The following is a 23,002-nucleotide window of genomic DNA, read 5'->3' on the forward strand; positions in this document are numbered from 1 at the left end:
TATCTAGCTTTTGTTTAAATTGGAGTCCTTTCACAAACCCTGTGAAGTAGTTGAATGAGAGTTATGCGTAGGGTTCAGATTAATGCGTAAAGATTTTATGTATGACTCTAGATGTATATGCTGGAATCATGCCTGGACTGAACTGTAGCTGTTTGCTTTAACCCTCACTTTTCCATAATATATATATATGTGTGGTATATTTGTGTACACACATGCATGCCCTTTCTCTGGGAACATTCCGGTCTGACTTCCTGCACTAGTCACTGTAAATGTTTGAGGGGATTGTAAAGTGTGTTAATTTATTAATAAAGTAACAAATTGTTTTTACAGTTCTTCTGATGTAATTGTTTAGAAAGAGATTTCTAGGTGCCTGAACACTTATTCTTATTTGTGCTGCAGATAAGCTGATGCCAGGTTTGCTAAATTTTAGCAGAAAGTAAGGAGTTCAAAACCAAATAGCAATGTTTACGTTCAGGTCAATCATGCTATGCTATCTGGTTCCACTCTGTCAAGTAGGAAAAAACAGTGCAGCTGTTGGTAGATGAGGGGAGGAGGATTAATATTCTTTGTGGTTCAAAAGAGGAACATATTAACATTCAAATCCCTGTAACGTGCTTCTCCAGGAACTGTGCAAGTCAAGAGAGACCAAGTCATGATGTTACAATATAGAAGCTGTATTGCCACGTATGTCAGCTTTTTTATATTAAAATCTATTTATAAAGCACTGAGGGTCTCTTAACCTCTCCCCAGTCCTGTTAAAACCAGTGATTTTTTTTTTTTTCCCCGACTTCCCACAGAGGGGTGTTGTTTCTTATATATATTCTTCTTTTTTTTTTTTTTCTGTAGTGTGAAAAGCATTTTGGGCACTCAATAATGTCACTTCAGTAGACAGTACAGTATGCTGAGAAAATTGCCAATTAATTAAAAGAGCAATTTAAGGTTTAAGAAAATCATTATGCACACTTCATTTACTGGTTTTACAGTAAAAACTAAATTTGTCCCACAGGATTAATTAAAAAGGCAGCAGGGGTGGTGTGTGTGTGGTGGTGGCGAGTTCAACAAAGCCACAGATTTTTCTCAAAATAAAAATGCTCAATTTAATACAAAGGACTTGATCACCTTTTTCTTGATAGCTTCCCACTATTTCATTGCTGCATTACAATTCCATTTATTAAAATGCTGGTGTTGCCTTATAATAGTGTTCAAATAATCATATTTTCTTTGAGCAAGATCAGATACTAAAGCGGTTAAATTGGCAGCTAATCTGTTAGTGGAGTTTTGATAATGCAGATGTAACAGGATGTGTGGTGAGAATACAACCTAGAAATAAAAAATATGTACAGTACAATAATATGATGTAACTAAAATTTCAAGTCTCACCTTCGCTAAAAAAAGATAATTCGCAGTTTCTTTGTATTTTTCAAACTTTTCCCTTCCTTTATTAGGCAGTAAATCTGTAAAGCCATTTCATCTTTGTAGCTTGTTACAGGAGAGGCCTTCAAAAGTGATTCACTTAGTGGATCCTAATTGGTTTTACATGGTAGTTCTTAAAATTAGATTCAAGGGTGCTTCCCAGGCTCTAAGAAGACATAGAATATAGGTCACATTGAAGTTCTTTTCATTCTTAGGATATGCCACAGTGATCAGTATGCACCAGAGCTTATATAGACTGTGGTTTAATAGGTGTATCTTGTTCTCACAATGATAGAAACAAATATTTCTTTGTTTCTCTGTCTACTTGTTGCCATACACGTTTTCCTACGGCCTCGGAGGCAATGTCGCCTACTGTTTAAGGAAGAGGGAATTTACTGGAATGTGTTAGCTATATGGATATGTGCGTTTCTTTTTTCTCTTACGGATTCTAGAGGTTTGGTTAGCAGCTCTTAAGGTGGACGTGCATGATGCAGTTTACCAGTCTTCGTGAAATTGCTGTGGTTACTGCACCAGTAGTATTTTGCAGAGCAAACTGCTTGCAAGATTCCCAGCAGGGACTTGCTAAGTGAGGTGTTATTGGAAGATTTGTTTAATGAAATGAAATTGAGAGTGTATTTTGTTTAGGCATTTAACTTGGGTGCATTATAATTTTTATCTCCAATGATTCAGAGTGATGCTTTGCTAATGTAATTTTCAGAATGCTTATTTTAAAAAAAAAAAAACTTCACTCCCAAATGAGCTGTGTTATTTAACTATTTATTTGCTTAGACTTCTGAGCCCATATATCTTTAGTGACACTGTTTACCAGCTAATATTTGCTATAAAATAAATCTTGTAAAATCAGAGGAGGCTGTTATAATGAAAAATTAAGAATTGAGTCAATTCAGTAATGTCTGTACAATCTAGGTTGCTGCTCTCAAGTTCTGATGTTACCAGCCACCGTTTCTTAGATCAAAAAGAACAATTTACTGTCAATTCTTGATAGCTTGTGATTTTTATTTTCCCAGGTTGTGTATCTGTCTAATACTGACTTGAACGGGCCCGTATTTCCATATGAAATAGCCTTGTGATATTCATCGCAAAGAAAACCTAAGAATGTAGTACGACTATTAATATACTGTTACCTCTTCACATAAGGAAAGCTTGTTTATGATACATAGTGGTCTGGTGCTTAACGTAAACAATCACTTCATCCTTTGTCAGCTACCAGCCAGCTTCTAATTTGCCTTCTGTATTGTAGTTTAGGAAACTGCGCTCTTCTTGTCATGGATGTAGGTCTTAGCACTGCGATAGGAATAATTTTCAGCACGTATGCAAAATGTGCATGAACTCAATTAGTTCAATACTCAGTGCATTCCCATTAGTCAAGTAGGGCACAATGTCTAAGCCCTATTTCCTGTACTGAGCTTCTCTTCCAGTACAAGGATTAATCTATAGTGTTAATTTTGCAAATCCCAAATCAGTTGGAAATCTCTTCAAAGATTCTTTACCTTGCAATGTTTCTTTCACTGGGAGTATATTTGCACTGCTGGTTTTAGTAGCAGATATATTTTAGATTTTTTTTGCTACAGAATTTAGAATTATTTCAGCTGGCAAGATAAGGGATTATAGAACGAAAACCGTTTCCCTCAGGTCAAATTCAGTCCTCTGTCATGGTTGCCAACTGCATCATAGACTGTAGTTCGTAAAGATGTAAAGCTGTCTTTGCTGTTGCTATCCTTATGGAAGGTTGTTTCAAGAAGATATTTCTTCATTTTTCTGATGGCTAGAAAATTTCTGATTTTCACTCTTAAGTCTATTCGCAGCTAATGGATACAAATTGTCCTTGTGCCAGTAATGTTCTCTGGTTTAACTAACTTTTCTTCTTGTAGTATTTACCCTTCTGATGTGTATATAGAAAGCACTCATACCCTTTTTTATTTTGTTAGTCTAAATATACCAGTCTGTCTCAATCTTGCAAAATAGGCTCTGTGTTCTCTTGATCATCCTAATGACCCTTCATTGCACCTGCTGCAGTTTGAGTAATCTTTCTTGAAACTGGACTATTCAGCATGTTTTGGCATGACCCAAGACACATTGTACAAAGTTGAATGGTAGACCGATTCAAAATTAGCATTTCTAAATTAGAAGCAAAACTCAGAGGAGTTAATTTGATCAGGCTGGAACACTGTATTCTAGATGATGTCTTAACTGTCTCATGTATTTCCTATTTCAGAGGAAGGTACAACTTAGAATTACAGTTGCCTTTCAACAGCTACTTCATATATATACGTAGTTAAATCATTCTGTGGTAGTGCTCTACTCAGATCTTTCTCATGGTTGGTCTGATTCCACCTTAGTTATGAAGAGCATAGCTTTGCTTGGCTCTATGGCGTCTCCTTTGGGTTTTCTTAGACATTAGAGTTGTTCTGTATTTACACTAAGGCTTTTGTATTTGCAAAGACTCTAACTTTAGAGTAACAGATTCCATTAGCAGTTGCATGCTTTTGAGAAAATAATACAGAGAATGAGCCCCAAACCAGCCGTTGAGTAACTGATAGAAAACAGTCCTAGCCAAAGAGTTCCCCATTCGGTATAGACTGTTGTCCCCATCTGATCAGCTAGTTCTTTCTCCACTGTGGTCTCTTTCATCACTTCCAATGGTCTGATACGTAAAGTGCTTTATAAATCCAGATTTTCTTAATCTAAAAATTTCTGTTTCAATTTCTACCTGCCTTTGATAAACCCATCTTGTATTTTGCCATCTAGACATGTACTTCTTAATTTAGAGGATGCATAAAAATGCAGAACTTTTCCTTCGGTTCTTTTTCCCCCTTCCCCCACCCCCCCACTGTGGATACAAATACTAGGCAGTTCATATCCAAATCCTGAACCCTTCACATCAATTATCTCCAATAATTAGTTCACTTTCTTAAATTTTATCCATTTTAAGATCAAATCCTTTAGTTATGAACCTGCTTTGTTTCAGTTGCAATGAAATGAAACCTAACGTTTGAGTCAACAAATAAAGAATAAAATTGTATTAAGAAATTTAAATAGCTTACATAATTTTATAAAAAGGGGGTTTATTGGAAATCCAATTTCAGGTTGAAATTACAATATGAAAGATAAAAAGAAATTTGTGGAGTGCGTAATATATTTAGTTTTAGAGGTTGGCTGTAGAGTTAGCTTACAACATTCTGATTATTGTACAGTTTTAAACAGGTGAATGACCAGCAGGTTTTGAGTAGCGTTTATCAGTGATATATCCAATAATATGAGTCACCTGGATTCCCTATGGATCACTACTGGTCTTCATACTCTTCCGTATTTTTCTCAAAGCATTTTGAATTTCCTGCAATTTAATATTCCTTAGTAAACTGACAGCTAAAAACATACACCAATTAGTTAGCAAAACTAATATCAATAAGTAATATTAATAACAGTCGGGTTATTGATGTAAAATGTATTGAATCTTAAGAATATTTACATTGTTAGCTTGGGAAATGAAGTTTAAAGAATTTTGAAATACTGAAAATCTAACATGGTCGGCTTTCACGAGGATTAGGATATCTGGATCTGGGATTTCTTGCTCACTTGTGGAAGTTTTATAGTAATGTGATTCTTTTGTGTAACTACTAGAGCTTTCTCCTTAGTCTGATACATCCTGTCGTAGCAAATAGTTTTTACATGCTTCGTAAGTTAAATGTTGTTAGAAAGGACAAACCTTCTAGACTTGAGTCCCCTGGTGTCATCTGAATCCAGAAGGATTTTGTTCAGATCCATGGGGTTTTTTTGGTTGGTTTTTGTTTGTTTGGGGTTTTTTTGGTGTACTCTTGAACCTTGCCTGTGCTTCACAAACATCATATGGAGAACTCGAGCTCGGGCCTATTTTTGGAGCCAGTACAGATTCAACCGCAGGCCAGCTTTTTCTCTTAGGTTGCACGCTATGATCCTCGCTTGTAATGTTACAGGCAATTCATCATTTGGGAACCGCAGCTAAAATACTATTGTGGTGATGTGTCCTGTTGTTCATTGCAGAATTCATGTAATTAAATCTGCGGTGCACAGCTTGTGCTTTTAATGACAGTATATTTTATTGCCCAGTAATTCTTTCTTTCGTGATGTCTGCTAATATTTAGCAAATCTTCATCAGTACATTTTCCGTATCTGACATAAAACCATGAATTCAGTAATGTCTTCAGAGCAGCTGGTCATTTTTTGTGAATTAATGACTCGCTGCGATGAGTTAATAATTTAAGATAATCACCTAGCAGTCTACTTCAGCCAACCATTCACTCTAAAGAAATGTCAAGAATGAACATGGCTAATGTAGGGTAAAACAATGTAAAATATATTACTAAATGGTTAGCTTATAATAGCAATAGTATTGATAGCTCTCAGAAGCATTTAGCATAACATTTGTGTGTATGCAAAGTGTATTACGGTGTTGCTAATTTTTAGGAAAAAAATTATAAATACTGTATGGGAGAGCAGTTGTACTGAAAAGGAAGCTTTTCAGTAAACTTTCAAACTTTATTAGATTTTTTTTTTTTTACTTTATGTAATGTGATCTCGGTATAAAATGTTCTCTTTTTGCAGCTGGTGTAGTAGAAGTACAAATGTAGCTAATATACCTTCTGATTTTTTTTTAAACTGTCAAAGACAGCAGTAATGGAAATTTTAATATTAGTGTTATTCAATAACATAAATACAAATGCATTTAATTTTCATTTTCTGTACATTTTCTAAAGAATTTTTCCATTAGCCAGTTCAAGGCGAATCCCCTTTTCAGTGCACACTTGAGCAGTTGTCAGTTCTAGAGTGAGTGTTTTTCTAGTGTCTGAAGAGAAGTCATAATTTTGAGATAGCCTTAAAAAGTAATGAGCACAAGACGTTTATTTCAGGAATTTAAAGGAGCACCTCTCCCTCTCCTTAGGTAATGGAATCAGTTCATTCCAAAATTGTTAGAAATTTGGTGTATAGGAGGATTGCATTAATATCTGTCACCAATTAAGGCCTCTGTTGGAAATCAGCGTAGTGCAGAATACATCATAAATTGTATGTAGTTGACCCAATAGCATCCCTATTAGCATGATTATGAAGCAAGGGTGAATATTGCTAAATAAATTGCATGAAATATTTGTATAAAGAGGTAGCTGTAGATCATTGTATGCTTTATAGAAAATTACCTAATTTATTAAAAAATCTTTTCTCACTCATCTCTCATGCAGCAAAGTGGATCAGACACACCATTAGAATGAAGCTAAAACAAATTGTTCTAGTGCACTGTATGTTTTAGACAGAGATTTGTTAGAAACATTGGCACTGCCATCCATTGCTTGTCACCAAGATAAAGAGGAAACAATTCTACTTCTGCACTGTTTCATGTTTCTAAAACATTATATATTATATGGGGTCAAAATAGTTTGTGCAGGGACATAAAGATTTCCTGTACTTGCTGGGAGCTCCTCTTCAACAGTTTCATCCTCAGGAGTACTGTGACCAGACTGACTGATTACTCACAAGAGGAGACCCATAATTAATGTAATATTTCAAACATTTTTGTATATATTTAACAGAACAGGGAGAACGTGTAACCTTTGTATTGAGAGCATATCTGAGCTGAACGCTAGAGGGGCTAGTTTATTGCACAGTTAAATCTGAATGTATAGATTCCTTTTTCACAAAGCTTATATTAAAAACTGTAATTTGGTAGCCCAGTGATGTTTGAGCAAGCCCTAAAGCTTTATATGCGAATATACTGACATTCTCATAATGGCACTGGGTGCCCAGTGCAATGAGAGGACTAGGTTAGGACGTGAATCTTGAAGTTATCTGTATGAGTAGATCTTACAGGTAGTAAAATAATTCTCCTGTTTCTCATTCCTGTCTTCTACTCTCAGGGCATTTGCTGCTACTTATGTAAACATACTGAGCTGATTTTACAGAATGATTTGGCAAGGTGTACCCATTTTGCTTAATGGAAACTAGAGTAAATGTTTTTAGAGTAGTTATTTTAATTTTTCTAAAAAGTAACCTCTTGTTATAGTGCAGCAACTCTTCAAACTCCTCATTGGAAGCAATAAGCCTTGTCCTTAATCTGCATATTTATTATATTTATGTTGACTTTAAACATAGAATTTAAAAAATACTTTTCAAAAGTCCATTCAGAATCTTAGTCTGTCTTGTCCTAGCCTGTGATGTCTTTGTACTAATTCTGTCTCCACTTTTTCACAAAGACAATGAAAGTAAACAACAGAGGAAGTCTGTAAAAGTGAACTAAAATGCAAAGCATGTCTGCACAGGCAGTGAGGTGAAGTGGTTACTATGGAGCCAACAAACTCAGCTTCCAAATATCAGACTTGGCTTTCTTAAGTTATATATCCTTCATCCAGTGCTAGATTATTTTCTTCACAATGTTTAGCATCATTTAAGTGAAACTTAACACAGGATGTTACACAGAACAATTACAAGGCACAACTTGAGTCTGACAAAATAAGGAAATCTAGTGATAGCCTATGAATGTACAGAGTATTCTGAACTTGTTAAAACAACTGCCCATGGTAAAGTATGGTCCAAACTGATTTTTTATTTTAATATCTTAATTTTAAATAACTGTTTCCAAAGTATTGACTTAAATATGTGAGTCTCAGAAGGTCCTGTGCTACCAGGCTCCCAACTGGTCTGGAGCACTTTCTTTGAGACTTCCTGATGTATTTTCCTTCTGATTGTAGAATTTGCCCCCATCTGTTTCATAATGTTTAACCAGGCCTTTCTTTATCCCTAGAACTGGGCGAGCAGGGTATCTTCACCAGAGAGTTTTCATTGGAGCGTATGCTTACAAAAGGTGCATTTTTCCTGCTTTAAATAACTTATGATCTGATTGCAAATCATGAGGGAGCCTTCCCTGAGTATTTTGCAGCTATCAAAAAACTTACAGAAAATATTAGCTACAGCTTTAGACTTCTGGCTAATGACCAACAAGCCCTAAAAATATGGTTGTAATTGCATGGGGAATTTTTTGGAAAAATCTGTATGAAGAAAAATTTCATTGAGTTTGCTTGGGAATTAGCTGATAAAATATTAAACAAAACATAACAATTGAATGTTTACCACTTGGAAAGCCTTTGGCAAAAGACTGAAAGCAACATCCCCGTCCCTGAGTTCACTGCTTTGCTATCACTAACAAGCTTGGTTTTATATCTATTAAGCTCCATTTTAAGATTAATTTATTTGATTTCTTCCATTATTTTTATTAGAAATTTTAAAAAAGCCTTCTTCCCTACTGTTTACCTGCATGATGATATTAGGAGGGTTATACACCCTTTTTCAGCACTTAACTTGCATGAACTTTCCTACTGTGGCACTTTGTATTTGGTATGCTGCCAGCAAATTAAGTTGACTCAAGTGCGGAGTGGTTTTGTGAAGTTCAGCACATGAAGAAACATCTAGTACTTGCCAGCGCACTGACTGTAGCAGCACCGAAGGACGCAAAAGGGAAGGGGTGACTCATGTATGTCTGGGAAGTGAAAAAGAGAGTTTGCAATTGGATTGAGAACTAGCTAAATGAGAAGAGATGGTGAAATGTAGGCCAGACAATCTAAGAATGGGAGAACAGAGAGAATGAGGGATCTATTCTGGCTGTTTGCCCAACACTGAGTCCTGAGTCAGAACTCGGGACAATTGCACATCTTTGTGGATGTTGGTCAGCAGTTTAGTCATTTGAAGATTTCCTGTAAGTTACCCTTTCAGTTGCAGATTCCAAGGTATGAGTTGCATATGGAAAATGCTTTCACAAGACTTAGACTGGACTGACAAAGTTCAATTTCTAATAAGAATGGCTTTTAAAATGTAATTTCATTTTACAGCTAAAATAACATGCATCTCTGATTCATAGAGTATTTCTTTAAATAGAGTAGAACCTTAGGAGAATTGGAGGAGGACAGGGCCTCAGGGGGTCATCTGGTCCAGCCTCCTGTTCAGAGCAGGATAAACCTCAAAGTTAGGTCAGGTTGCTCAAGGCTTTGCCCAGTTGAGTTTTGAAAATATCCAAGGATGGAGATTCCACAGTTTCTCTGGCTCTTATTCTGCACTTTTTGAAAGAGTCTGGCTGTGTCTTCTCCCACTTTAGGTAGTGGAAGACTATGATTAGATTCCTCCTTGGCTTTCTCTTTTTCTGGGTTAAGCAAAACCAGTTCCCTGCATCTCTTCTCATATGTTATGTGCTTCAGCCCCCAAACCATCTTAGTGGTTCTTTAATGTACGTATTCCAGTTTTTCAGTGCCTTGTAACTGGGTGGCTAAAGTTGTACACAGTATTCCCAGTTTGACCTCATGAGTACTGAATAAAAGGGGATAATCACTTCACTTGACCTACTGGTTTTGCTTTTAGCCCAAGTGTATATTGATAATCTAGTAGTTTATCTAATATACTGTTCCTATTGTCTCTGTTTTTCTGTGTGCGCACAGACAGTACCATACCATATCAATGTATCTAGTAATATAGATGAAAGGAGGGACATTTGAAGACATTCCAGTCTGTCAAAAAGGAACTGATAAATTTATTAGGAACTGAAAAGGTTTAGGGCCGCGCATAAAGTCAGCATTGCTTTGTAGAATTAGAATTGCACCTGAAGGTTATAGTATAATTTAAAATACCGCTTTATATCAACAAGATTTTTACACTATTGTATATGGTATAAAGATCCTTTTTTGTTTGCATTCTTTTGTTTATATGAAGGCTTTAGGAGATCAGAATTGTGCTATGCTAGCATAGGTCCATGAAATACATGCTTTTCGATTATAAATTATGTTCTGAAAATATATTCCATAAAATAGATAATGGGCACAAAGAATGCAAAATATTCATACACTTTGAAGGTTGCATTCTGTCAGTGCAGTTTGCACATCTTGCTAATGTTGGCATTTGCTGATCACTATACTTGCAATCATTCTAAAATGCATTATTGTGTAAATACAGTTTTATTCATGGAAAGTCAGACACCTGAAACTTCCCCACAGTCATTCCGTAGAGTATGCAGTGCAGCTTGTCACTAGTATACCTAGTTTCCCTAATCTTTTCAGCGATTGTCATATTTTTCCCCCTAGCCCATCGCAACTTCCACTTTGCTGTATTTCTAAAAAGTATTTTACTAGTGTTTGCTTTTGTTTGTTCCCCAGACATGAATGTCTTTCAGTCCATCAGCCTGAATCAATAAATTTAATTGTTTGGGTTAAACTTTTGCTCCCGTATTACTATTCTTGGTTTGTCATTCTTCCCTCCTGCAGAAGCACGCTGGGAAGATCCTAATTCTACCATCATACTAACTGAAAATTTTAAATTTAAGATTGAGAGATAGGTGGATCAAAGAGAAGAGATTGTACTGAGAAAACAGAACATTTGAAATTGAATGGACTCATAAAATGAATGACTTCCTTCTGAAAAAAGAGACAAACAAGAATTCAGATTTTGGCCAACAGGCATCTCTCTACCCATAGATCAGATAAATTGGCCTCGTTTACTTCCAGTTGTTTAACTGCATGAAATGTTAAAAGTGTCAAGAAAGCTCATAGAAACTAATATGGAAGAGGAAGCTATTGTGTTAGTCACCAAGACATTGCATACTACTAGCAGTCATTCAGCCTTTTGGTTATATTGCGTTTTGGTTAATGTATTTTTATAAACATCTCTTAAAAGCTGAGTGCTTACAATAAAAATATTTTAATTGGTAAGTTATAAATAATTTAGATTAGTTTTTATGATATAACTATAGAATAACTTCAACAGAACCAGAAAAAAAAAAATTAAGATACCAAATTTAGCAGTTCTCCAAAACAAATTGACAGACTAAATACATAGGAATTCAGAGCAAGGATCAGTGAAGGTTCTTGTGATCTCAGTATATCTTATGTACAAACTGCAGAGTTGATCACTTGGAATTGTATTCCAGTGTCTCAAGGACAAGCATGAAGAAGGACATGTCATGATTTCTTAAAATTACTTTTTTAAGAATTCAGATCTGGCTTTCATATTTCTGTATTGCTAGTTTAATATATTTCTCGGGAAGGACTTTTTGTCCAGTTTTGTGAAGATAGAGGAATTGTTCAGAATCAGAAAGGTTAGTTTCTATTTTTTTAATCTTAGAACTGGAAAATTCTTTGTTTACAGTTTTCTTAGAATTTGCATACATGTGAAATCATTGCAACTAATTTTAAAATTTGTGAAATATTTTTCCACAAGAATTCCCGCCTTGGACGTAATTAGCTCTAAGGTTTCTGGAGCTGCAGAATTAAATAAATTATTGCAATATTTCCTTCATTGAGTCCTTAATAGTCTGATTCAACTAATAAAGTTATTTATTGCTTCAGTAGTTGATCACTGTAAGCAAAAGAGCGATATGATGAACATCTTTGTTTAACAAAGTAAGCTGATTTGAAGTACAATATTGATCGGGATGTGGTCGTTATCAACCATAATCTGTGTGGAGGGGAAGAAAAAAAATCAGTTGCCTTCCTTATTGAGTCCTACTTCTAACTTTAAAAAATGACATGTATCTATATAAATGCTAGAATTTATGTTAAAGGTGTCTAAATTGAAAATAATTAGGAATGGATATTTACTGTCATTTCAATAAACCTAAATTGGAGAATGTTTAAATATGGAAATTGTTGCACAAAGCTGTTAGTTACCATCGCAATACACATTTGGTATGTGTAAGTGTTTGTACTTTACCTTCCTTTGATCTTTTACTTGTCAATATTACAAAAATGTTGTAGTAGTCTAGTATTATATACCCCCTAACTTTTGATAACACTAATTTTTCCATGGTAAAGCAATCATGTTTAATTAAATTATATTGACAAGATCAGTGGAAATTATTTGGTAAGCATGTTTTTAATCTAGGATATAAAGAAAAAAGCACCACAAAGATAACTGTTAAGATTTTAGATTAAGATTCATGGGGAATTATATCAAGGACAAAAACATCCTTGTATTTAGTTTTCTGTGTAGAAACTAATTTAAACATAAGCAAAGGATAAAGGGCACTGAAGAGACCATTCATTTTACAGTGTTTTGAGCAAAGCGGACAGTATCCAGAAGGAGTTCAAAGAGCTTTTTGTAGGTTGAAATGAAAGCTTAATTAAAAAAAAACCCTCAGAAAACTCAGCTCAGTAATCCTGTTTTTACTTATTTATCTAGCACAGCTGTGGTTAAAAGGAGTTTCTGTAAAATGTTTATCAACTCCAAAACATTTTTTATTCTAAGCTATTCCTGAGTAGAGTTGCTTTTTTTTACTGTTCTTGTAATGTAATGGTCAGGTATAGGATATAGGGAGTTCAGGGAGCTTTAGGATATAGGGAGCTTTTGCATAATGCTTATTGTAGTCAATATTCTGTTTCTTTTCTATTTTACATGTTTTCTTTGTTTAGATTTTGAATGGCTATAAAGATCTTCGTCTCTGCTATTAATAATGTTTTCAGCTTAAGTTTTGCCTTTATAACTGCTTTTTTTTAAGGCTTTCCCAATATAGAAAGTCCTATTGAATTCAAAGTTCAACGTGATCTGTTTCTTAGTTGGAGTGAAGATCACTTCACTTCCAAGAAGTGTTGAACATACTTTTTGAGATTTGCTGGATCAAAATCTCCTTGTCTGAGTATTTTATCCCAGCCTCATCACCTACGCCTTTGACATATTGCTAGCAAAAGATGTCTCTCCTCACTTCCAGACTTATAAGAGGAGCCTTTGTTCCTATTAGTCTTGGGCTGAATTCTGATCTTCAGACAACTAAAGCCTCACGTTCCCAAGGCCTGGTCCTCAGGGGGCACTTGAATCATCCTGATACCTGATGAAAGGACGATACAGAAGAGCTCAAGCAACCTAGAAGATTTCTCAAGTGCATTGATGACAACTTCCTGGCACAGTTGATGGAGGAGCCAACAAGGAAAGGTGCTTTGCTGGACCTGATGCTTATGAATAATGAAGAACTGGTCAGGGACGTGAAAGTTAAAGAAAGCCTTGGCTACAGTGACCATGAGATGATGGAGTTCAAGATCCTAAGAGAAGGGAGCAGGGGAAAAAAGCAGGACTACAGCCCTGGATTTCAGGAGGGCGGACTTCATCTTCTTCAGAGCTCTTCTTGGAAGAATCCCATGGGCTATGGCCTTGAAGAGAGGAGGGGGTCCAGGAGAGCTGGCTGATACTCAGTGACAATTTCCTCCAAGCTCAAGAAAGGACCATCCCAACAAGTAGGAAATCAAGCAAAGGTGGCAGGCATGGATGAGCAAGGAGGTCCTAACTGAACTCAGACATAAAAAGAAAGCGTACAAAAGGTGGAAGCAGGGGCAGGTGACCCAGGAGGAGTATAGAGCTCCTGTCCAGTCTTGCAGAGATGGGGTTAGGAAAGCAAAAGCCAGCCTGGAGTTGAATCTGGAGAGTGATGTGAAGGGCGACAAGAAAGGATTCTACAAGTACATAAACAGCAAAAGGAAGACTAGGGAAAATGTGGGCCCGCTACTGAATGGGGCAGGGGAGCTGATGACAAATGACATGGAAAAGGGCAAGATGCTTAATGCTGCCTTTGTCTCAGTCTTTACCAGTAAAAACAGTTTTCAGGAATCCCAGGCCCCTGAAGCTAGAGGGAAAGTCTGGTGCAAGGAGGACTTACACTTGGTGGAGGAGAACCAGATTAGGGAGCAGTTAAACAAACTGGACATACATAAATTCATAGGGCCTGATGGATTGCACTCATGAGTGCTGATGGAGCTGGCTGATGCCATTGCGAGATGACTCTTGATTATCTTTAAATGATCATGGTGATTGGGAGAGGTTGGGAGAGCAAATATCATTCATATCTGCAGGAGGAGCAAGAAGAAAGCTCTAAGGAACCACAGGCTAATTCGCCTCCGCCCAATCCATTGGGGGGTGATGGTGGAAATCCTCCTGGAAAGGATTTTCAAAGTCATGAAGGACAAGGTGATCATGAGTAGTCAGCATGGATTTACAAAGGGGAACTCATGACTGACCAGCCTGGTAGCCTTTTGCAATGAGGTGACTAGCTTGGTGGACAGGTGGAAAGCAGTGGATGTTGTTTACCTCAATTTTAGGAAAGCCTTTGACATTTATCTCCCATAACATCATAGACAAGCTGACAAAGTGTAGGTTAGATAAGTAGACAGTAAGGTGGATTGCAAACTAGCTGACTGACCAGGCCCAGAGGGTTGGGATCAGTGTCACAAAGTCCAATTGGAAGCAAGTCACTAGCGGTGTACCCCAGGAGTCAGTACTGGGGCCAATACTATTTAACATCTTCATTAATGATGTGGATGATGGGACAGAGTGCACCTGCAGGAGGTTCGCAGATGGTACAAACCTGGGAGGAATGGCTGGTATACCAGATGGTTGGGCCACCACTCAGAGGGACCTCAACAGGCTGGAGAATTCTCATGAAGTTCAACAAGGGGAAAGGCAGAGTCCTGCATCTGGGGAGGAATAACCTTATGCACCAACCCACACTGGGTACTGACCGGTTGTAAAGCAGCTTGACAGAGAAGGACGTTGGGGTTCTGGTGGACAACAAGCTGAACATGAGCCAGCAATGCACCCTTGTGGCAAAAAAGACCAACAGCATCCTGGGCTGCATTAAGAACAGTGCTGCCAGCAGGTTAAGGGAGATGATCCTTCCTCTCTGCACTGCTGAGGCTGCATCTGGAGTGCTGTGTCCAGTTCCCCAGTACAAGAGACAGGAGCATACTGAAGCGAGTCCAGCACAGGGCCTCAAAGGTCATTAAGGGACTGGAGCACTTCTTGTATGAGGAGAGACTGAGAGCTCTAGGACTGTTCAGCCTAGAGAAGAGAAGGCTTAGGGGGAATCTTACCAATATGTATGAATAAAGGATGGGAGGGAATGAAGATGAGGGAGCCGTATTCTTCCCAGTAGTGCCCACTACTGGGGACAAAAGACAATGGCACAAATGAAAACACATGAAATTCCACGTGGACACAAGAAAACTTGTTACCGTCAGGGTGGTCAAACACTGGAGCAGGTTACCCAGAGAGGTTTTGGAGTCTCTATTTGTGGAGATACTCGAAACCTGACTGGACGTGGCCTTGGACAACATACTGTAGCTGACCCTGCTTGAGCAGGGGGGTTGGACCAGGTGAGCTCAATAGGTCCCTTCCAACCTAAGTGATTCTATGATTTTCCAAGTCTTAAATCCAGGCATAGCATCCTATGTAATGACTGTGCATATAAGGTAGCTTTGGCCAAGCTTAGCTCTTGTGATTTTTTTTATTTTATTTATTTATTTTTAGAATCTGCAGGTAGTGATTTGGATTTTGTTACAGAATATATCCTTGTAATACCAGTAATAAACATTTTGAGATGCAGACTTTTTGATTGTTTAAGAAATTGTCAATATGCGTATCTGTCTTACCTAAAAGGTCTTCAGAAGATGAAGTCATAATTTCCTCAGACACTGCAGTGAATGCTGCCGTTTCAGCCTACCTCTTCTATACAATTCTTACAACAGCAGAACTGACCACAGACCCAGGAGCTGCTCTGACAGTGTCCATAAGCCCAGGAAGCCTAGCTACACAGCTGCTGCACAGCACAAACGGAACAGTTGCACAAAAGATGGAAATTAATGCTTGTTTGATTTAATTGATTTTGTCTATTAGTGCTACGCTAGTTTAGTTTATAGTTGCAGTTTCTTTTATGACCATATGTTATATATAGTACTAACATTTGTATTTATTTTTAATTTACAGGATGGAGGTCTGCTTCTAAATAATCCTTCTGCACTGGCAGTTCATGAGTGCAAGTGTCTTTGGCCAAATGTTCCATTGCAGTGTCTAATATCGCTGGGCACTGGTCGATACGAAAGCGAGGGAAAGACCAATGTCACATACACCAGTCTGAAAGCCAAACTCACAAATGTTATCAGCAGTGCAACTGATACAGAAGGTTGGCGTCTTAAGATACATTTGCATTGTGACTGTTCTGGTTTTTATGTTTCTTGGAATTACAGTTCCAATTCAGAGAGCAGTCTGCAACCTTTTGCCTTTCCCCTTCTCCTCTCTACCCGCCCCATTGAAACTACTTGAAATGTGTCTCTTCGTAGCTCATTATGTATAGTTGGTGTTCTAGTACCAGTATTACAGGTTTTCTGGAGATGATAGTATGAATGTGTTTCTTAGCCTTATCTCCGTGAATCTTCATCCTCACTATGTTGTTGCTAAGCTCTTTCAGTTCTCAACTATTACTATGAGGTTGATGACATAGGTATACTAAAGATAAAAGATAACTTAAAATTTATCAATGACAATGATAATCCAACAGGGTTTATACAAAGTGATATGTTTTTACTTGCACTTCAGGATAACGGCATACTCGGGAATCCATTTCAATAGAAAAATCCTATTTTCTTATATTTGGTTTGTTTTCCCCATAAACAGAAATGCTTAATAGTTAATATATAACATTGACTGGTTTTCAACAGCTTCAGAAAAAGTATTTGAGTTCTGTTCTTTTCTATATGTGCTCTTATACATGAGCTTTTCCAAGAACTAGACTGTATCTGCCAATGGTCATGACTTCCATTGCTGTCAGGAGGAGTCAAGCGTGTGTGTTCCAAAATAAACTGTTCCTAGGATGGGAGTACACTGGAACTCTATCACTAGCAGTTTACATCTGTTTTGTTTTTATAAACAGGAAATACTGACATGCAGAAGCTTCCCCCCCCCCCTTACAAAGGAATCTGATACTGTAAAAAGCTAGGGAACAAGAAATACTCTTACAGTCTAGATCCTTTGCTGTGTGATCTCTGTCAACTGACTGTCATTAGTAAAAAAAAGCTAGATTTTGGGCTGCCTTTGTTGTTTGCACAATCATGGAAAGGCAGTGGGAATTGTGGGAAGGAGAGCTGTGTTGTCCACTTTCTATCAAGGGAAGAAAAAGTTTCATTGCAGCTGAAAAATCAGGCAAGAAATTTGATGGGGAAGAGGAGGAGAGGACAGTTCATTGTGGAGACCAAAGGAGAGGAAATGGAAAGAGGGGAGAGTAGATTTGAGCAAATGGGAAGTTACATTATGAAGGAAAAAGGGGAGAGTATTAAATAGGGCAAGAAAGACTGGATGTGGTGAGACAAGAAGAGAGACACAGCTGAGTAATTTACAGGAGGAGGGACCGAGCAGAGAAGATTTCAGGTTAACAAGAATCTTTTGCTGTAGTCTTACCCGTGATATTTTTTTCAGTTTAGAATTTTATATAACAGTAGATGTTTAAAAGAATGGAGGAGCATGGTAAGAATGCAAAGAAGATGGAAATAAAAGAGAATGAAAGATGAAGGAAGTCACGGAAATGGAATTTTAAGGGAGCCAACAAAGAGAAGAGATCTAAAAGGAGAGAGAAAATAGGTTATAAAAGAGAGGGAGAAAGGAAGAGGAGAGGAACATCCAAATACATTACATAGCCAGTTTATTATTGTGCTAGCTAATTGAACTGTTTTAATTTAACCTGAACACTTGAAGGTAAATGAATGTTAAAGTCAAACCCAAAATCTGTAGTAATATATAAAAAATGAATTAGTTGCGAACAAAAGAAAGCTTTAAACTTGCGTATTTTTTACTGCAGTCTTTGCGATTAGAGAAGAATATATAGCTGTCATTTGCATAATACCTACTTCCGTTAGTACTGAGGGTAACAAATCATGGGTATCCTGAATGGGAATACATAAGTTACATTCCTGCTCTTCAGAATGCACTCTTGCTTGTAAAGGAACGGAACGTACGTGTAATTAAAAATCTGGAGAGCTGCAAAGCCTTCTTAATAGTCATACCAGTGAAGTTGTCTTAGAATAAAAGACGAAGCTTTTCCAGAGTAAACGGAGCTACGGGGTCACTTGCAAACCTTCTAATGAGAAGGGGTTTTTGATAAGGCAATGGTGGAAGAACATTTACTCAGCAAAGCAGCACCTGTTTACACTTACTGTGTCACTCCAGAGCACTTGTTGTTCAGAGACTGCAGGACTATTTGTCTGTCTCATGTAAATATAACTGTTTCCTTCATTTGTTTTCAATGCAGAAGTTCACACCATGCTGGATGCACTGTTACCTCCAGATACTTATTTCAGATTCAACCCTCTTATGAATGAAGACATACCTCTGGATGAAAGTCGTAAAGAGAAACTCAATCAGCTGCAGACAGATGGAATTCGTTACTTAGAACGAAATGAAGAAAAACTGAGAAAAGCTGCAAAAATATTAACACAAGAAAAAACAACTTTGCAGAGACTTCAGGACTGGATAAGATTAAAGGCTGACATGTATGAAGGCCTTCCATTTCTTTCCAAATTGTGAATATGTAATGCATGAAAGATCATAAATGTAAATCTTGTTCCAGAAAATGGGTTCAGTACTGTAAAGGAAGAATGTTTACTGGGGGTAAATAACATCTATGGAGAGCTATCAGAATTCTGGAGAAAGCAATTCAGGATGGCTGTTTTGTCCACACTCGCTTGATGCAAGGTTTTATGGTGTTAATTATTTTTTGAACTTTATGGATCTTACTGTTCCTCTACTTCAGTTTCTTAAAGTCGGTAAAACTGAAAATTATGAAAACAATTGTGCTATGCATTTTTGGATGTATGTACCATAATTATGGTGGCAGTAAAAGTTTATTTATCGACTACCCAGGCTTATTCAAAATTAACAAAAGAGAAAATCCTCATTCATTTTAGTGTAGGCAATATACCTGTTAGGCTCTTATGTAGCCAGTGAATTTAATAGAAATGTAACGTTCTTACAAAACCTTTGCCTGTGTTAACTGCACTTTTACATTTGAAAGATAACATTTAAATCCTTTTTTTATTTTCAGTGTTTTTTGTACATAACTGTATTGAGTAAGATGTTTGGATGACTATAAATGGCATATTAAATTATCAAAATTAACTGATACTTTTAGGACTTGCTGCTTATTGTTTTTATTGGGATAACTTCAGATTGGTTCATTCATTTTTTGAAAATAATCCCAAGCCCCAAAACTTCACTTGAGCAGCTATTCCTGTCACAGGATAAAGGAAATAAAGTCTTGAAATAGTTCATGTGAGTGTGAAGCTTACCATAGAAGCTTCAGTTTTGGATGCCAAACTTCAGGTGTCTCTAGTCAAGAAAAAAATTTGCAGTTGATACATGAAATAAGTAGTTACGCATTTCCTCTTGTCTTTTAACTTTCATATATGCATCCTCTTGAAACTACCTTAGAGTTGTGAAGTTAACATTCAGAGCTTACTACGATCTTACTGCTCATTCCTCTGCAGCTTTCTGCTTATGTCAAGAAGGGTGGTTTGGTAAGCTATGAGGATATAGTACGTCGGTGAAACAACATTTTCAACAACAGGAAGGTACACATGAGTTCTTCGAAACAGTATGACTGCAGTGAAATTTGAGTTAGACACAGCTGCTGTCACATGTTGGGCATGTACCCGTTAATAAGATTGCTTGACAGGTTTCTGGGTGAGTTTTTTTGCCTCTTAGTAGACAGCTACAGTACATGAAAATATTTACTAGATAAAATGTCCAGTTTCACCAAAAACCAGTGCATTTGTCACTTTGCCATTTGGGACTAATCACCTGCCATTGCATTATCTACTAAAAATAACATTTACGTTGATAGTCACCTTCTGTACTTGTCTTTAAACACTGAAAATGTTATTAGGCTCCCTTTGGGAAAGGAACTTTGAGGAAGACAGCTGAGATCCTTCATTATCTTAGGAGTTGCTACATAGTATTCTGTGACTGTGCAAGAAAACATTTGATTTGGGTTGTTTTTTTTTAATATGATGTATTTTTAATTTTTACCTGTGTCATTTTACTCAGATACCTATACTTTTCTGGTGCTCCCTCAGTTCTCTGGCTTGTTTTTGCCAATGAAGCTTGTAAGTGTCATTAGCGCATAAGCTGTAGCCTTCATGTTTTTTTTAAATTGTTCCCAATGCAAACAAATTCGAGGTGCCTAAGGACTAAAGAAGCCTTTGTCATTCAGTATGTGAGGCAGGGAAAAGAGGAGAAACAGAGGGAAAGAAAAGTTAAAAAGCTACATTCTTTCACTTCTTATCTTTAAATTGTTGTATGTTGTTATTCTCCCCCCCCCCCTTTTTTTTTTAAACTATGAACACTAAAAGTAGTTCCTTGAATAGGGCAATAAAAATACTAAAAAGGGAACTTCTGTGATCTTGGTGCAACTGTACTTTATACAACTTCCCTTCTTCATTCCAATTACTAAGAACTGAGTAAAAGAATAACAAGAGATCAAGCCTTTCCCAGTGGTGTGAGATAGTTTAAGCATACAAAAAAGAAATGTCAACGTTATTCTGATCAAGGCACCTTGTACAGAGTTAAGCTGTGTTGCCAGCATCCTAAATCAAAATAGACAATATAGGATAGTCTCATGTAACAGCATACATAAGACACCTTCCCCTGGCAAAGAGCAAAGTCACGGCATCCTCCATAGGGCTATCAAAGGCATTATTCTGAATTCATAAGTTTCCAGTCATAGCTTTTTGGGATAAGCATTTATTTAAGACAATGCTTATCTGTAGTGAACAAAGTGATAACATTTCCACTTAATTGTTACACAAATAAAACCTGTGAGTTACTAATACTCAGACAGTGGGGTAGGTGCATATACTGAACTGGGCTTGCAGGTTGGAATGTTGTTTCTGTTTGCCATAATGCAAGAATTTTTCTTCATTGAGAAGTTCTCCAAGTACTCTCTACTCTTCTCATGGATAAATTCACCATTGTACTAGGAGGTGATTAGAGCATGTAAACCAGGAAAGCTTCCAGTCTTTTGAATGAGTACAGAATATCTCAAATTATTTTTATTTAAATATCAGGCTTTTTTCTAGTTCTTTATGAGCTGCCTACAAAGCTTCCACTGCAGCTCTGTTGAAAAAACAGTCATTTTGTATAGAGCCTTGGCTTTTCTAATCCGCCTTCCAGAAGACTACATTGAACATATTCTAGGCTGATGAGTGCAGCTATGTGGCTGACTTTTTAGATCCCATATTTAAGTTAATTACAATATACTGGCGAAGACATCGACGTTGTCTCCATGTTACTTGAGGTGGCCTTTCCAAGTGGATGTACATAAATGCATTTAATCAGCTCACAGGAGTGAAGGCAAGTACTGCTTTGCCTTCAAAAGGGTACTTGCAAAATGGCACTTGCAGCTGGTTGCTTTCTCTCTGCAAAATCCCAGTGTGGGTTGCTTCAGCCCGCAAACTAGGACATGAGAAGTGCATGGGCTTCATGTTAGACCTCTGTAAAGCTTGATTTTAATCTTCGGTTTGCACTAAAGGAAGTCTGGTTCGGAGTTGCATAAATAGTAATAATTGAGATAGAGCACATGCGTATAAAGATAAGTGATAGCAACAACACTAGGTAAATCCCTCATGAAACGCCGGTTCACTCGTGTGACTACAGAGGGTAAAAAAATCATAGCTCTTAAACCGATGAGGTCAAGGCTACATATAAAGAGCAAGAAGAAAAGGCTGTATTTAAATCGGTTCATTCCATGAAAAGATTCTGATTCAGTTTAAATGTCTTGCTAATTTTTGACATATTGCTGTCTTGAGAGGGAAAGAGGAGTTTATTTCAGTTAGGGCAAGATCTGGATTTGCAATTACACTTTTTGCTGGTAGCTACTATCTTCATTCACCCTTTTTCCTCTTTTTTATTGCTATAACAATATTTTTTCTTAGGTGTGGCTTTTAAAAGTAGACATGGAATTGAGTTGAGCTATAGAGTAATTCATTCAGACTGTTTTAGGCCACTGTGTGTATAAATTCACAAGATGCATGTATTGAATCCTTTCAGACGGCACTCTTTGATCCTCAGTGTTGCAAGTGCCACACTGTCTATCAGGCACTAATTAGGAGTTTGCTTTCCCCTCTAAATCACTTTAAAATGTGCAGGTGCAACAGTTTTATCACTCTAGCTGTAATTAGTTTTTAGTTACTTCAAAAAAGATGTTGGCAGTTTGCAAGGAATCCCAGCTATCGTGGATGTGTTCCTACAGCACTGTGGATAAAGTAAAACCATTTTCGGGAAGTTTATTGAGGTATTAGATGTGGAATCCCACATGATACTTTAATAGGAGAAAATGGAATAAGGAGAACTGTAGAGGAATCAGGACTGGCTAAATAAGGAAAAATAATTTTAAATTAAGGGGGTTTATTGATAGGGAGCAGAGGGATTAGTGCTGGGTCAAATACTAACATTTTAACTAATCATTTGATGGATTGAAGAACATGATCATTCTCTTCACAGGTGAATCTAGGAGGGATCATGAGTCCTATTTAAAATCCTATTTTAAACAATAGGATTTCAGTGCAGCATGAATTTGAGAATAAAATAGGCTAGAATGAAAAAAGTGCCTCTGAAGAATAAAAATGTAAAATTAACAATGGGAGAAGGAATAATCTAATGCAAAAAATCACGTTAAAGGAATACTGCCTTGAAGAAGTACCCCTGGGAATGCTGTGCGGTTATCCAATTAACAAGCTGAAATTGAGTCAGCAGTCACAGC

At 37.0% G+C, this 23,002-nt stretch overlaps 1 protein-coding gene across 7 annotated transcripts in view; it reads left to right on the forward strand.

The window, feature by feature from the left end:
- The window catches only part of PNPLA8 (patatin like domain 8, phospholipase A2), a 42,081-nt gene extending 22,713 nt beyond the window's left edge, over nucleotides 1-19,368 (forward strand). For 5 of the 7 annotated variants that reach the window (XM_076331017.1, XM_076331059.1, XM_076331008.1 and 2 more), the window contains 3 exons: nucleotides 8,204-8,263; nucleotides 16,183-16,378; nucleotides 18,497-19,368. In XM_076331017.1, coding sequence (XP_076187132.1) covers nucleotides 8,204-8,263; nucleotides 16,183-16,378; nucleotides 18,497-18,771 — 531 coding nt within the window. In that variant the 3' untranslated portion in view covers nucleotides 18,772-19,368. The remainder of the gene's footprint in view (nucleotides 1-8,203; nucleotides 8,264-16,182; nucleotides 16,379-18,496) is intronic. The other 2 variants (XM_076331026.1, XM_076331041.1) reach the window with 1 other exon arrangement.
- Nucleotides 19,369-23,002: the final 3,634 nt, after the last annotated feature.

The sequence above is a fragment of the Aptenodytes patagonicus genome, chromosome 1 (genome assembly GCF_965638725.1).
Source record: "Aptenodytes patagonicus chromosome 1, bAptPat1.pri.cur, whole genome shotgun sequence".
Lineage (NCBI taxonomy): Eukaryota > Metazoa > Chordata > Aves > Sphenisciformes > Spheniscidae > Aptenodytes > Aptenodytes patagonicus.